The sequence below is a fragment of the Dryobates pubescens genome, chromosome 17 (genome assembly GCF_014839835.1).
Source record: "Dryobates pubescens isolate bDryPub1 chromosome 17, bDryPub1.pri, whole genome shotgun sequence".
Classification (NCBI taxonomy): domain Eukaryota; kingdom Metazoa; phylum Chordata; class Aves; order Piciformes; family Picidae; genus Dryobates; species Dryobates pubescens.
The window spans coordinates 18,711,419-18,726,347 of record NC_071628.1 but is presented as its reverse complement, the minus strand read 5'-3'; the positions used below and the strand labels follow the sequence as shown (position 1 = coordinate 18,726,347).

The 14,929-nt window shown below is 37.8% G+C and overlaps 1 protein-coding gene across 1 annotated transcript in view; it reads left to right on the top strand.

Moving 5' to 3' along the window:
• VPS13C (vacuolar protein sorting 13 homolog C) overlaps positions 1-14,929 on the top strand; it is an 86,488-nt gene that overhangs the window by 46,018 nt on the left and 25,541 nt on the right. Inside the window, exons 43-58 of the mRNA XM_054169190.1 lie at positions 22-138; positions 642-745; positions 1,197-1,364; positions 1,780-2,084; positions 2,462-2,606; positions 3,652-3,808; positions 4,745-4,872; positions 5,423-5,592; positions 6,481-6,719; positions 7,651-7,880; positions 8,575-8,667; positions 10,211-10,576; positions 11,765-11,854; positions 12,255-12,410; positions 13,327-13,591; positions 14,392-14,552. Coding sequence (XP_054025165.1) covers positions 22-138; positions 642-745; positions 1,197-1,364; positions 1,780-2,084; positions 2,462-2,606; positions 3,652-3,808; positions 4,745-4,872; positions 5,423-5,592; positions 6,481-6,719; positions 7,651-7,880; positions 8,575-8,667; positions 10,211-10,576; positions 11,765-11,854; positions 12,255-12,410; positions 13,327-13,591; positions 14,392-14,552 — 2,894 coding nt within the window. The remainder of the gene's footprint in view (positions 1-21; positions 139-641; positions 746-1,196; positions 1,365-1,779; positions 2,085-2,461; positions 2,607-3,651; positions 3,809-4,744; positions 4,873-5,422; positions 5,593-6,480; positions 6,720-7,650; positions 7,881-8,574; positions 8,668-10,210; positions 10,577-11,764; positions 11,855-12,254; positions 12,411-13,326; positions 13,592-14,391; positions 14,553-14,929) is intronic.

Genomic DNA, 14,929 nt, shown 5'->3' with positions numbered 1-14,929 from the left:
TCTCTTGTGTTTCCTATCCAGTGTCTAGTGATGCAGCCCATGATGATGTCTGTGAATTAAAACTTTCTGCAAAGCTAAATACATTCAGCATTGCGGTGTGTGATCAGACCTGTGGAATTGCAGACATTAGAATACAAGGTAAGGGGTTTTTGTTTAAATATTAGGATATATGGTTGTAGCAAGAAATATGTGAATCCTCTCCAGCCTTTCACTTTTGAAAGGCTAGTGTGTACACTATAGATGTCGCTGTAAAATATAGTCAAGTATATTAAGAGTCAAAATACTTGTGAGCAAAGATGATGTTTGACTTGGAAAAAGAAGGCAATTGTTTTCTATGTGGAGTAAAATTAGAAGAAACGAAGGCTTTATGTCATAAATAACAAAAAAGCCCATTTTTTCATAGCTATATTCTGGACACTGTTGGGAATATTTACTCTGGACAAGACCAATTCATGTTGGCATGTTTATCATGTGTAGTAAGGTGATAGCTTCTGTGTTGTACTTAGCATAGCTTTTTGTGTAGTGGAATGCTGGATTCATAGTTACTCTTTGTATTCAGTAATAAGTAATGCTTCTTTTCTAAAAAGTGTGTTTACTTAATAAATGCCCTTCAACTTCCTGTCTTTTTTATCTCAAATCAGGAATGGATGCATCTGTAGCCATGAAACCTAGAGAAATTAAAGTGTTCTCCAGACTTGAGGACATTATCATTACAAATGTTGATCCAAAGACAATCCATAAAAAGGTGATGTGTTTTGCAGATGAACGAACAGAAGTACCTAGTTCTTTATCTAATGGCAGCATTGTGGTTAATTTCCTCTGTTGTATAAGGCTCAGTACAATGTAATGTGCCAAATAGTAAGAAAAATTTCATTGGTTAATTTTGTTTATTTCAGGAAAGCAAGACCTGCTTTCATCCAATACTTAGTTAGTTTTAATCTTATTAGCATCAATGTGTTAAAGTCTGAGTTACATGATTTAGATATGAAATGGGCTATAGATAACCAAGTGAGAAGAGGTATACTGTAAAGTAACTGTTTTGGTTTCCTTTTGTGCCTAGCTTATGTGTGTGCAAGTATTGCTGATAAGTTGCAGTTGATTTGTTTGTGGTAATATTTCTTGCTAAAAGTCTTAAGCTGTAATTCTATCACAGATAACTGCCTGAGAGTATTAACTATGTGAACTTAATCTTCTAGGCTGTCTCCATAATGGGAGATGAAGTGTTTAGATTTCACATGTCACTTTATCCAGATGCTACTTCAGGAGAAGCCTATGCTGATATGTCAAGAGTGGATGGTAAAATGTCTCTGAAAGTAGGCTGCATCCAAATAATTTACCTGCACAAGTTCTTTATGTCTCTTTTGGTAAGACATTAGTTTTAGTGCTTTTCTTGACGTTCAGTATTGGGGAGTTTTTGTTTGTATGGGTGGGGTTGGTTGGTTGGTTGGTTTGTATTTGTGTGTGTGTGGTTTGTTTGTTGCTTTTTCTTTAGTCATCTGTTTCTGACCTGTACTGGTGAGCTGATGTAAAAGCATGTAGAAATATTTTGCTGAAGTGGTGTCACATCAGGTATGTTGATAGCAATGAACACAACGGGCAATGTCATAGCTTGTGCATAATTTCAACCTTTTTCTCTTCTGAAATTTGAGTAGTTGAATTACTAGCTTCACATTCGTGCCACAGCTGTACTATTTGTCTAAAATTTTGTCTGAGCTCACCTATTTTGCAAGGCTTAATTGCTTTTATACAATGCTTACTTTTTTTCACTTTTTGAAACAGAACTTCCTGAACAACTTTCAAAGGGCGCAAGAAGCCCTGACCACAGTCACTGTCCAGGCAGCAGAAATGGCTGCTTCCAGCATGAAAGACTTTGCGAAAAAGAGCTTCCGGCTCTTAATGGATGTCAACTTGAAAGCTCCAGTTATAGTTATTCCTGAATCTTCAACTTCATGTAATGCTTTGGTAGCTGATCTTGGCTTAATCAGAGTTCAGAATGAATTCAAGCTGGTGTCTTCAGATGAATCTCTTCTTCCTCCAGTCATTGACAACATGCTTGTGCAGCTAACGCGTTTGAAATTGTCAAGGTACACATGGAATTTTCTTCTGACTTGAAAAGTATTTATAACAAAAATGGATTGATGTTCCATGTGCAGCATTGTTCCATTATTTAAAGATGACAGGCAGTGAAAACATACTAAAACCAACCTCAAAATAAATGTTGGAGTACTTTTAGATAGGGATGGGTCCCTATCTAAACGTCTTAGAACAAAAAGAATTGATAGGATACAAACGGAGTTCATCTTAAGTGCGTAACTGGGTGTGTGTGCATGTAAGCACACATCATTATAAATGTCATAATACGTATAACCAGAATTCAGATACATTTTGTTTGATTTGGGATGTTTTTGGTGATTCTGCAACTACTAAATATTTTCCTTCTGCTTCCACTATCTTTTGGTAGGTGCATTGTATCCACAGATTCTCAACGAGATTCTGAAATTCTGTGTCCTGTGAGTTTGACTTTACTGGTCCAGAGAAATTTAGCAGCAGCTTGGTATCATAAGACCCCAACAATTGGTATTAAAGGAGATCTAAAGCCGATGCAGGTAATATCGTGGCAAATCAAAGCAACGTGAAAAATGACTTATGTTCTCAGAATAGCATGAAGCCTAGTTAGGGAGCTTTGAAAGTGGTTGCAATTTGTATTCTTCACAGAATGTTAAGACTTTCAGGGTGACTGTTGACTTTATATATCTCTTAGAGTTTGGGTATTATTTAATAGATTTGATGCAGCTGCATCTAAATGGATTAAAACCTATTTTTGTTTTTCTGGGTGTCTGTTGGAGCTATCCTTTGACTCAACAGCTGGTAGAGTCATTGAGGTTGAACTGATTTAAAATCTAGATTTCAGATTTTAAATTGCTTACTCTGTGGTCTCATTGAGTATTGAAGAGATTTATTAAAAATTAAAAGGTTAAATCTGGATCTCTAATATAGAACAGTTTCAAATTATGGTTGATACAGTTGCAGAGGTAGGGATTTGCTTTCTTCTACATGGGATTTAAGGTGACAAAAACAGGCTGGGGAACCTGTAGTTGTGCAGGACTTCTATTTTGTTCTTATCTGTGCTGTGGCCAGATGTAGCACTGATAAAGCAGAGAGAAATAAGATATAGAAGCAGTGAAAAAAGCTAAGTGCAGAAAAATTATTCTAACACGATGTATTGTGGGCCAAGTGTCACTTAGTACTGATTACAGTTTCCATGATCATGTCATGTCACAATTGAAGTCAGATTCATTAAAGGCCTACTGAATAACAGTTGCTTTAGCCCATACAATGTGAGTCTTTGCTTATTTGGTTATGTTTCTGGATTACTGTATTGTTAAGAATTGGCTTATCATCATTATTATATTTAGCAAGCAGAGAGCCTTTGAAGGGCCAGGAAGTGTTTAACATGAGTGTTAGTTCTTTTTGTAACTTCTGTTCATAACAAATAACAAATGATATTTTAGGGTGTCTTGGCCAGGATCATTTTGACTAGACAGCTTGTTTATGGTGGAAGTGACATGTTGTTTCTTCTCAACATTAGAGTACGGTGTTGGAAAGAAATATTGCCACCAAAACTCAAGTTGTGGGTTTATCACTTTACAGATTGCACTCAGTGAAGATGATCTAACTGTTGTCATGAAGATTTTACTTGAAAACCTTGGAGGGGCTTCTTCCCAGCCAAATACTGTGCCAGAGAACGTTGGAGATAAGCAGATAATTAGAAAAGGGAAAGTTCCAAATGAATCTGATGTCTGCGAGGGTACGTTAATTCAAAAACTGAATATGTTTAGGGAGAGGACTGTCTGCAAATTCAAGCACTGTATTTATCTGAAGTGCTTAAAACGTGGAAATAAATTATTTCTCACATGTTCCACATGTGTATTTTGTCCATGGAAAGTTATGGATAAGAATGAAGATGCATACACTTGGTCTAGTCATGAGGTCTGTGGTGACAGGTTGGACTCGATGATCTTTGAGGTCTTTTCCAACCTTAGTGATACTGTGATACTGTTGATGATCAAAAGCTTTGGTAGTCTGTTTTTTTGTGATTTAGCTTTCATAGTATGATGTTCTTCAGCCTGTATCAATGACTCTTATCAGTTACAGGTGGTTTAAAGAAGATAAAAGCCAAACTAACTATACCATAATGTTAATGCACAATTACAAAAAAAATCAAGGATGTTATTGGTATTGAAGGAATGTGTGAATGTAAACAGTGTATATCTGTAGATGAGAAAGTCATTATGACTTCACCAAAATCTTTTTTGTCAAGACCCTAATATTCTGAATGCAGAAAAATGACAATTCAATCATCAAATGACTATACTATGAGAAGAAACTGGAAGGAAGAGTAGTTCAAACTCTTTGAGCAGTCTTGGTACTTTCTGTAGCTCTTAGTGCAGTTACTCATTTGCTGTAATTAAGATAATGACTGCCGTTTTTTTGAGGTTCTTAAATCACTCTGTGCAGTGAATAGAGTACACTGATACTGAATAAATATATGAGATTTTCCAAGTAGTCTTCCAGGTATAGAGGTTTTATTCTTTTTGTGACTTTCTGATTTTAATTTCATACAAACCAAAACTACCAAACAACCACCACCACCAAAAAAAAAAGCCAAAACCTGAACAACCGAAAACCCCCTTCAAACACAGTGTTCCAAAGAAATGTGACAATATTTTCTTTTCCTTGACAGGTCCTCTTGCTCTTGGAGAAAAACCCATTTCTGCAGTTCAATCTTCTGAAGAATGTTATGCAACACTTAAATTTGACTTTAATTTTGAGTCACTTTCAGTAACTCTCTACAATAGTGATAAAAGTCAGGTTCGTGACAGAGCTTTTACCGTACATATGGGGGTGGGGAACTTGTGCTTCTCACATGGACAGAATTCAGGGTAGTAAAAAAAAAAGTTTTGCTGGTTGTGTTTGCTTTGTGATGCTTGTCTTATGGAGCTAATGTAACTTATCTCAGAACTTTGTGGTGTTATGAACAGAGAATGTTCTTGATTTGAAGGATTTAAGTTCATTTCTAGAAATCACACTTAAATTAATAAACTGAAAAACCAAAACCATCCACTGTTATGATGGGAGTGGAGCAATCTGGTAGGAGGTTCAGATGGATTCTTCTTTGGTCACATGTTCTGAGGAGCTGCTAGAAATGTGGTGAAGAAACAATTTTACTGCAACTCAGTTTAGTCTTTTTGTTTTCTCAGTGGGTTTCTTGGTCTAGTTTGTTTGATTGGAGGACTGAGGACAGCAACAGGCTAATCAGATCCTTCAGTTAATGGATCAAAATGAACATGGATGGCAGCAATGGAAATGTGCTTATTAGTTTGTTCTGTGGTAACTAGTCCTACTATTTCTCACCATGTAGAAGTCTCTGCTTTCGCTGCATAGTGACAAATTACGCCTCGGTGAACTCCGTCTGCATCTTATGGCATCGTCGGGAAGGATATTTTCAGATGGCTCAATGGATATTCATGTTGAACTCAAGGCATGTACCCTGGATGATCTCAGAGAAGGCATTCAGAATGTGACTGCAAGGTAAATTTGAGTGCATCAGAAGTGAGGAAACTTCATTGTGTGACTTTATTGCTCTCTACAGCTACCTTAAGGGAGGTTGTAGACAGGCAGAGGTTGGTCTCTTCTCCCAGGCAACCAGTACCAGAACAAGAGGACACAGTCTCAGGCTGCACCAGGGGAGGTTTAGGCTGGTGGTTAGGAAGAAGTTTTACACGGAGAGAGTGTTTGGCCATTGGAGTGGGCTGCCTGAGGAGGTGGTGGAGTCACCATCACTGGAGGTGTTCAGGAGGAGACTTGATAGGGTGCTTGGTTGCATTGCTTAGTTGATTAGGTGGTGTTGGATGATAGGTTGGACATGATGATTTTGAAGGTATCTTCCAACCTGATTTATTCTATTCTATTCATGCAACTTGAGAAAGACTCTCTTGTTCTTTAATTGACTTTCTGTAGGATTGGTAAAACTTAGCAAAGCTGTCAGTTGTTGCCTTTAATGCAATGTGCTGAAGCAATAAACAAGATAATTTTAATAGTGATAAGCCAGCTGCTTATTGATTTATTAGATTATCTGAAACAGAAGGCATACCTGGGAGGCTTCAGTATTGCAGGAAACTGTGTAGAGTGGGTAAGTAGAGAGCAACCAGCCTCAGCTAGAGGTCTATGTACTGACACTGATTTTTACTTGCTGTAGACTTAGTTCCAAAGCTGTAGCACACAAATTTCAAATGGAAATTTGATGGTTTCTGAAAAGTCTATACCCTCTTACTTATGCAGGAAACACTGATTCCTGATGTTGTAATTTTTCTTCATGAATGGCATGGGGAGGAAAACCAGTACTACTTACTCATCCTTGTTTTTCTAGATCTGTGTGTCATGATGTTTGAAATATTTCTTTTTAAACTTGTTTTCCAGAATGATAGACAAGAAAGATGACACAAATGACAGTTCTATGATAGATATAAGCTACAAGCAGGATAAAAATGGAACTGAAGTTGTTGCTGTCCTTGACAAGCTGTACATATGTGCCAGTATGGAGTTCTTGTTGGCAGTAGCAGATTTTTTCATTAACTCAATGCCAGCATCCTCAACTGAAAGATCTGCACAGATGCAATTAAAGCATATTGCTGCTGGGAAATCCAAGCCAGAAACAGGTCTGTAAAACTGATTTGCAGCTCCTCACCCCCTCTCCTAATTTACAGACTTCACACTGAAAATAAATAATATGGACGTTTTTAAGATGCTGTTTTGCTGTCAAATGTAATAAATTAGTTTATTCCTTGCCATGTGTAAAATGGCCACAGCCTTCCCATTCTTTTGGGGAACTGGGCAGAGTGGTAGGAACAAACCTGAGGTTTTATGAATTAACTTACTAATACCAGCAGTTCCCTTCCTCTTCTGTTGTTGGAGATACTTACATGTCCTGTGATGAGGGAAGGAAACACATTCCAGGGAAAAGGCATTTGTAAGGGGTTGCTCAGTGCTACCCAAATGTGTTGCAGGGTGCAACTCACAATGCCTAGCTTTCTTTACTTTCCTTGTAGTGCACCAGGCTGCAGCCTGATGCCTGTTCTGTTGCAGAGGTGTGATATTCCGATAAATCCAGCAAGTGTTAGGTGTAAGTCACTTAACGAGTCCCAGTTTGTAGGAGGGGCACACCCCACTATGCTGCCTGTCTTTGAGAACCAAAATGACTTGCATAAAGTAAGTCAGAAAATCTTTCTTTTAACTGAGATAAATATAAATCAATTCTCTTGTCCTATTTGGAGATTGAGTGGATTTTCAAACAAGAACTTAGTTTGGTTTCCAGTAGTAAATCTGCACCCTGAAGAAGTTAGTTACTTCAGCTATGGAGTCAGAAGGTAACTATTTTCAACCTGGCTTTGTAGAGTTAGTTCTTAAGTGTATAGAGCTAACAATGTCTGTATTTTTAGTGTTGAAACAAACAAGAAATTGGGTAAGAATAGAGTAAAAAATGATACATTGTGTTCAATTTCGATGGATAACGAAATCCTTAGGTAACGTGTATATAATAACACATGTAAATCTTTAATATTGATGAAGTTTTAAAATTTATCTTCACAGAAATGTCTGTGCGGCCAAATATGACAGTAAAAGCTGTGATCATGGATCCAGAAATTGTGTTTGTTGCTAATTTGACCAATGCTGATGCCCCTGCCTTAAAAGTTTCCTTCCAATGTGACTTTTCTCTGACATCTGGGAAGGTTGCACAAAGGATGACTGCTCAAGTGAAGGCCTTCAAAGTGTTAGCCTGTGCCTTTCTCAAAGATAAGCAGGACAAGAATGTTACTACGGTAAGAAAGCTTGTTTTCATAAAGAAAAACCTAACTAGAACTGTTAGCAGGTGTGTCCTTCAGTTGGCATATCCACAGCATTCAGAAAATTCAGTTTCTGTATCGCTGATTATTAGTGAAGATAGGAGGTCTGGGGTATGCCAATTAATGGTTCATGAGTAGGTGCTAGACTTCATCAAACAGGTCAGTTTAAAACCTGTGTAGTGCATTTGTAACTAAAACATTTCTTAGTGAAGAAATTATTTGAGGGGTTTGAAGACTGCAACCTTTCTTACTGCCCGTCCATTGACTTCTTGCAGTAGAGTGCTGATCAGCATGTTGTTTGCAACTTCATCTGCTTATTCTTGGCATGGAGCATTGAGCCACAAATCTGGCTTGTGTGGTTCATCTCTTCTGCATTTAGTTCTATTAAGGATTCTGGGTTCTTTTGGCTATGTGTCAGTCTGCTGTGTGGGGGGTTTTTTGTTCTGTGTTTTATAACTTATGCCAAAAGCTTTTATTTCAATAATATTGAACCTTCCAGTATGGAATGGCTCTTGTGCAAATTTGAGTGCTGGAATGTAGCACATTAACTCTATGGAAAGAATGCTGTTACTTAGAAATATGTTGGTTTTGTAGCCTTTAGGATTGAAAAAATCAGGGCCATTTGAAAGGAGTAGACTACAGAAGTTAACTTAATTTTTTTTTTGCTCAGGTGTTGCGGCCGTGTTCTTTGGTCATGGAAAATATGATGCATGTCTCAGGGTTACAAACTGTGGTAGTAACAATAGAAGAACTTACTATAAAGGTAAGATTGTTAGTAAGACTGCCTTTGGAAGAAGAGGTGTGTTTCTCAAGCTGTAGCTTGAGGGCTTTTTAAGTTTATACATTGGTATTTCAAATTGTTTCCATTAGTTTAATTCCAGAACTAGGCATTTATTCTTTTTAGAGCTGCTCTGTTTTGGGAAAAAGGAATTACACAGTTCTTGTTTTGGCAATCTCTTAGCAAAGGACTAATAAAAATACTTCAGATACTAGGATTTCTTTCACCAATTTCCTGCAGATTTTTGAAGCAACCCATGTTCTTGCAGACACCACTGCTATCTTTTCTCTTCAGAAATGTTATAAGCAGGAACACACATACACAAATGCATGTGAACTTCAGTCTGTTAAAAAGATTTCCGGAATCATGCCCAATGTGGAATACTTTGTTCTTAATAGGTAAATTAATCATTCTGTCTGTAGAAGAAGTTTGAGTGTAATTTGTTCATTACTACCTAACAAAGTTCAAAAATTTGTATTTATGATCTGAAAATGTGCTCTTAAACCATAAGCAATAGTACATTTTTCATATAGTATAAGGCTTTTGGCAGATATTCTGTACTGCTCATTGAGGTGGTGGTGTATGTAACTCTGCAAGCATGCTGGTTTGAACACCTCAACGATCTTAATGAATTCACATTTTGCGGTGCAGTAGGGAAAAGGTGGACATTGACTGCAGTTATGGGGGTACCAACATATCACTAAGGCTGGAATCCTTAGTTTCACTCATGACCTTGAGAGATTTTGAGGGAGGAATTAGGACATTTTCTAGGAAAGGATAGGAAAAGGATATCCATGAATAGATTCTGTTTTGTTATCTTGGAGTTTAAGTTTAAGTCTGCCCCTGTACACTGCACTGGTTAGGCCGCACCTTGAGTACTGTGTCTAGTTCTGGGCCCCTCAGTTTAGGAAGGATGTTGACTTGCTGGAGCGTGTCCAGAAAAGGGCAACAAGGTTGGTGAGGGGCTTGGAGCACAAGCCCTATGAGGAGAGATTGAGGGAGCTGGGGTTGCTTAGTCTGGAGAAGAGGAGACTCAGGGGTGACCTTATTGCTCTCTACAACTACCTGAAGGGGGGTTGTAGACAGGCAGAGGTTGGTCTCTTCTGCCAGGCAACCAGTACCAGAACAAGAGGACACAGTCTCAGGCTGCGTCAGGGGAGGTTTAGGCTGGAGGTTAGGAGGAAGTTTTACACAGAGAGAGTGATTGCCCATTGGAATGGGCTGCCTGAGGAGGTGGTGGGGTCGCCGACGCTGGGGGTGTTCAGGGCGAGGCTTGACAGGATGCTTGGTTGTATGGTTTAGTTGATTAGGTGGTGTCGGATGATAGGTTGGACACGATGATCTCGAAGGTCTCTTCCAACCTGGTTAATTCTATTCTATTCTATCTCATACAAGGGCCTTTAATGTTGTGTACCTATATGAAGAACCCAACAGTTATTTGCAATTTCCATGTGTTATATATTTTGAATGTTGATCAGTTTTAAAATGTTTTGGAGCTCTAAAGAATTTTTTTTTTTCTTGATTCAAGATCTCACCCATAATTCTGAACACTGTGATGACCATCATGGCTGCCATAAAACCCAAAACAACAGAGGAGGGTTCTAAAGGAACAACTGAAGTTTCTGACAATTTGTGGCAAGTGAAGCCTCTAGATCAGTGCAATGCTTGGTTTCTTGGTGTTGATATAGCCACAGAAGCAACAGAAACTTTTAAGGACTGTGAACATGTTCTGAAACAAGAGAAGTTTGACATTGTGGTGAAATCAGTTCAGATCACCTTGGAATGTGGTCTGGGACATCGGACTGTCCCTCTGTTGTTAGTAGAATCTGTGTTTTCAGGTGTTCTTAAAAACTGGTCCTCACTGATGGAGGTCACTGCTGATATGTCATTAGAGGTATGTAGAATTAAACTCTTAGCAGTTTAAATCGCTTCTGTATGTTTCTTTATGTCCAAGGAACTTTTTAGGTTTAAACTACTACTTCTAGGTCTTCAGTAGTCAGGCAGATAGGACTAAGCATAGTGTGGTTTTTACAGAAACTTTGCAATGAAGTCTAGTCCTGCAATGATGAAGTCTAGTCCTTGAAGTTTCTCTTTGTTTTATGCATATACTCTTTTTATTGTACAAACAATGAGTTTACCTTATATATGCAGATTACCATTTTCTTTTTCTCTAGCATTGTGTTTATTTGTAAGATAGAATTTAGACTCTTAACTCAATCCTTCCTGCATCTCTGTAATCACACCATGTTTGTTTTGCCAACTATTGCAACTCTTCCTCAAGATGTGGTCATTTTCAAGATGATCTAAGTCTCTTTCTGAGGCAGCATGTTAATCTCATACAACTAGATGTGCAGCTGCTCTGTGCAGTAGGTTAACTACATCTTAGTTCTATTTTGTCAGTTTACCAAACATACCTCATAGGCCATGCTGGACTGGATATACAAGCAGCCTTCTTTAATTACATAATGAGTTTGGCAGGTATATGCTTAATCAGGTGCAACTGGAAGAAGTCACTGTGTTTCCAGAAGAGGGTGTGGGATGAAGAAGATAGCTGAAATGGAGTGTCCAGAACTATTTGGCACTCACCTTCCCTTCAACCACTGAAAATCTGAATAGAAGTAAAGATGTAGTTTAGGCTATGAGTTAGATAAATGACTCCAGGGGACCAGATTCAGACTGATGTTTGCTCAGACAAATTATTTCATAGTGCAATGAAATAATTATGACATTGAAGTTGCTGATCCCAACATCATTCTCTCAGATGGTGTGGGAGAGGATGGAGGTAGGAGAGAGATGCTAAGTTATGGCATTAAAAAGATAAGTTACTGGACTGTCTGGTTGCTCTAAAAGCAAGCTGGGTAGTCAGCTCTTCAGAAGTGATGTCACTGACAGAAAATCTATGATATATTACAGTTCTGCGTGTTCAGTGTTTTGAAGCCATTAGAAGTTGATGTTAGACTGCCAAAATGTGACATGAAGAGTGATTGTTTTCGTACTGGTATTTTTCATGGTAAATGCTATTGGAAAGAACTCAGTCCTTTGTCTTCTTAGATGCATTATTTGATTTTGATTCTTTCTTTAGATGCATTATTACAATGAATCCTATGCAGTGTGGGAGCCGCTTATTGAACGAATCGAAGGAGGAAAGAAGCAGTGGAGTTTAAAACTGGAAGTATGTAAACATACTTGAAACTATGTGGAAGAGTTTGCATAATTTGCTTTCTCTTAAAACTTTTGTGTGTCCTTTTGAATGCTGTTGCTTTGAGCAAGCTATGCAATTTCACATGGGAAAAAACCCAACAGTATTAGGATATCTTAATTTTTTTCTGAGTAATGTTAATTGTCCAGTGCATGGGAAAAATGTGTAAGCACACAAACTGAGAGGAAAGAAAAGAACTTACTGACCTTCAATGCAAGTTTTGTATTGTGTAGGGTGTCTGAGGTTGCTTACCAAGGAAAGTAGGTTTTCTTTTGCTTGCTGAAATCGTGAAGTGGAGGTCAAGTTTTTACCTGTTGTGATGTGTAAGAGAGAAATCTGTGTTCATAACTGCCTAATGAAATTTTTGTTTTAGATGAAGACTAACCCTGTCCAAGAGAGAAGTTTGATGCCTGGAGATGATTTCATTGTTCTTCCTGAGCCACAAACTGCAGTTCATATCTCTTCGAAGGATACAATGAATATAACAATATCCAAATGTTGTCTTGCTGTTTTCACTAATTTAGCCAAGGTAGTCCTAACGAGCAGAAGGTGCTACATTATGATTTGTTTTGTTTGTGTGTGTGTAGGAAGTCCTAATACTTGTAAAGAAAAAGAACTTTCTGTTCTGCCAGTGACAAATTTTATGTAGCAGACTGAGGAGTTTTGCTCTGATTAGTATTTTAGGGTTAACAAAGTAGTGCTAGCTTTCAAAAAAGCAATTTCTGCTCTGAAATGGAAATTTACTTCCCTTCCGTTTTTTCTCAGCTGAATACTGAGACAGGTGTGTAGTTTAGGATTGATCTTCCAACTGTGGAAGCATAATGTCCAGTGTGTTTAAAATACTTCCCCCCCTATTTTTCTTGTGATAGTAGGTGTTCTTGTGAACGGCCTGTGCTTTTCCCCACTTTTTTTTTTAGAGGGGAAAGACATTTTTGGTTACTAAGCCAAACTGATTTTTCTCACAATGTGATTCATGCCTAATCCTAAACAAGCAACAATTTTCTAAATTAGTACTTGCTTACAGTGTATGCCTGTATTGGCAGTCTGTTACTGTGGCTTTTTGTAATCAAATAAATGTTTGTAAGTATAAGCTAACATCAAATACGAAGTATGTTACATGGTGAATATGCTTGGGATTTCTGTGTTCCAGATCTCATTTTTCTATTAAAGCCCAACAACTGTTAAAAATTCCCTATGGAGTATGAAGTTTTACTGTAGCATCAACATCTGCTGCATATCACAGAACAATAACGAAGATTTCTGAAAGTAGTTTTTACTTCCCTGAAATACTACTGTATGAAGCGTAGATATTGCTGCATATATTGCACTTCATTCCCTCCCCCACCCATCCCCTTTAAAAGACACCTTGGACCTGGTTTTAAAGCCTTTATATAAATGTTGTTTTGGCTATGTATGTGTGACACACATTATGTTGATAATTACAGGCATTTTCAGAAGGCACTGCATCCACGTTTGACTATTCCTTTAAAGAGACAGCACCATACATAGTGAAAAATGCCCTAGGTGTTCCACTGAAAGTGCTTCCAAGTGCCAGTTTTCGGATAGCTGGTTCAGCTGAAAAAGAAAGCATGAACACTATAGAAATTGGTCAGAGCATGGAACTGGAATACTCTTTTTATGAAGCACCTCAACGAGGAAAGTTGTCTACATTGCACCGACAAGAAAGTTCACTCTTCTCTTTAACTTTAGGTATTATACTTTCTATTGTGACATGTTGAGAATGGGAAGATGGGGGAGCTGACTTGGTTAAATTCAGTGTGATCTATATTCAGTTGAAGTTTATTGTGTTGATACTGCTTCTGAATACTGATAGTAATTAAACAAATTCAGCCAGCTAGTGGACTTGTTAAAAGGATCTGAAGTTCCTTCTCTCCAGTTTCTCAGAGTGAAAAGTAGAGTATTTTTTTCCTAGCCCTTTGGAAGAAATGGAGGGCACTGTAGTGGAGCCATTGATAGAACATCTTACAGCCTCATGGGACACAGGCTTGTTGGTCCCAACTCCTGCTCAACAGAATCTTCATTTGTTATATCTCTACTACCATTTGGCTTTCTGTAGTTACTCAGCTGAGAGTAGTTAAGATTTTTCTATGTTTTTAGCTTTGCTGGAGAACAATCTTAGGGGAATAGGATAGCATAACTAACTACTAATACATAATCTGGTGTTTATTTTATTTTTCCATCCTATCTGATGTGATGGTACTAGGCCATGATGCATTTTCAGTGTTGCCTTTTAACTAACCAAACAAATACCTTCATTTACTATTTGCTATATTTAACATGCTATGTTTAAATCTTAATCATGGTCTTGAAGAATGTTCTGACCTTGAAGCTTTCCTTCAGTGGTGCTCAAATACTGTTTTGAGATACTTTGGCCAGAGAGTGCTTTGGACCTAGTTGTTGCTGGGTTTAGAGAAGCTGAAGTGTTATTCAGATGGGAAATGATGATGTGATTTGCCTAATTAAGACTTCTGTATATTTTTCTATATTAGAACTTCAGGCATATAAAGAAGTGGTAAACGTACCCGTAGCCAAACCAGGTCGACGATTGTACAATGTAAGAACCAACCTTGCTGATCGTTCAGACTCGATCATTGTACAGATAGATGCTGCAGAAGGAAATAAGGTTGTTACTGTACGATCTCCTCTGCAGGTAAAAATACAACCAAAGCTACTGAAAGCCTGAAAGCATTGATCTGATCTTCTCTGAGTGACTTCACTTTTCTTTCTTAATGCATTTTTTTGAGGTTGTGCTTTTCCAAAAAGTTACTTAAAGGCAAATTAAGTTTTTTACTTAATTTGTGAAATATTTTTTTCTTTCTTTATTCTCTGTGTGTGTACTACTTCTGTGAAATAGCGTTTTAAGCATGTTTTTCAATTAATGGAATTGAAAGTAGCAGCATTTTCTCATATATGCTTGCCTATTGCTTCTGAATTGTTTGTTACTATGGCACACAGAAGTCCATTTTCCAGAGGAGTTTGTTTAACTCTAGTAATGTTGGCATGTGGCCCTGAGCAGACTGATGTAAC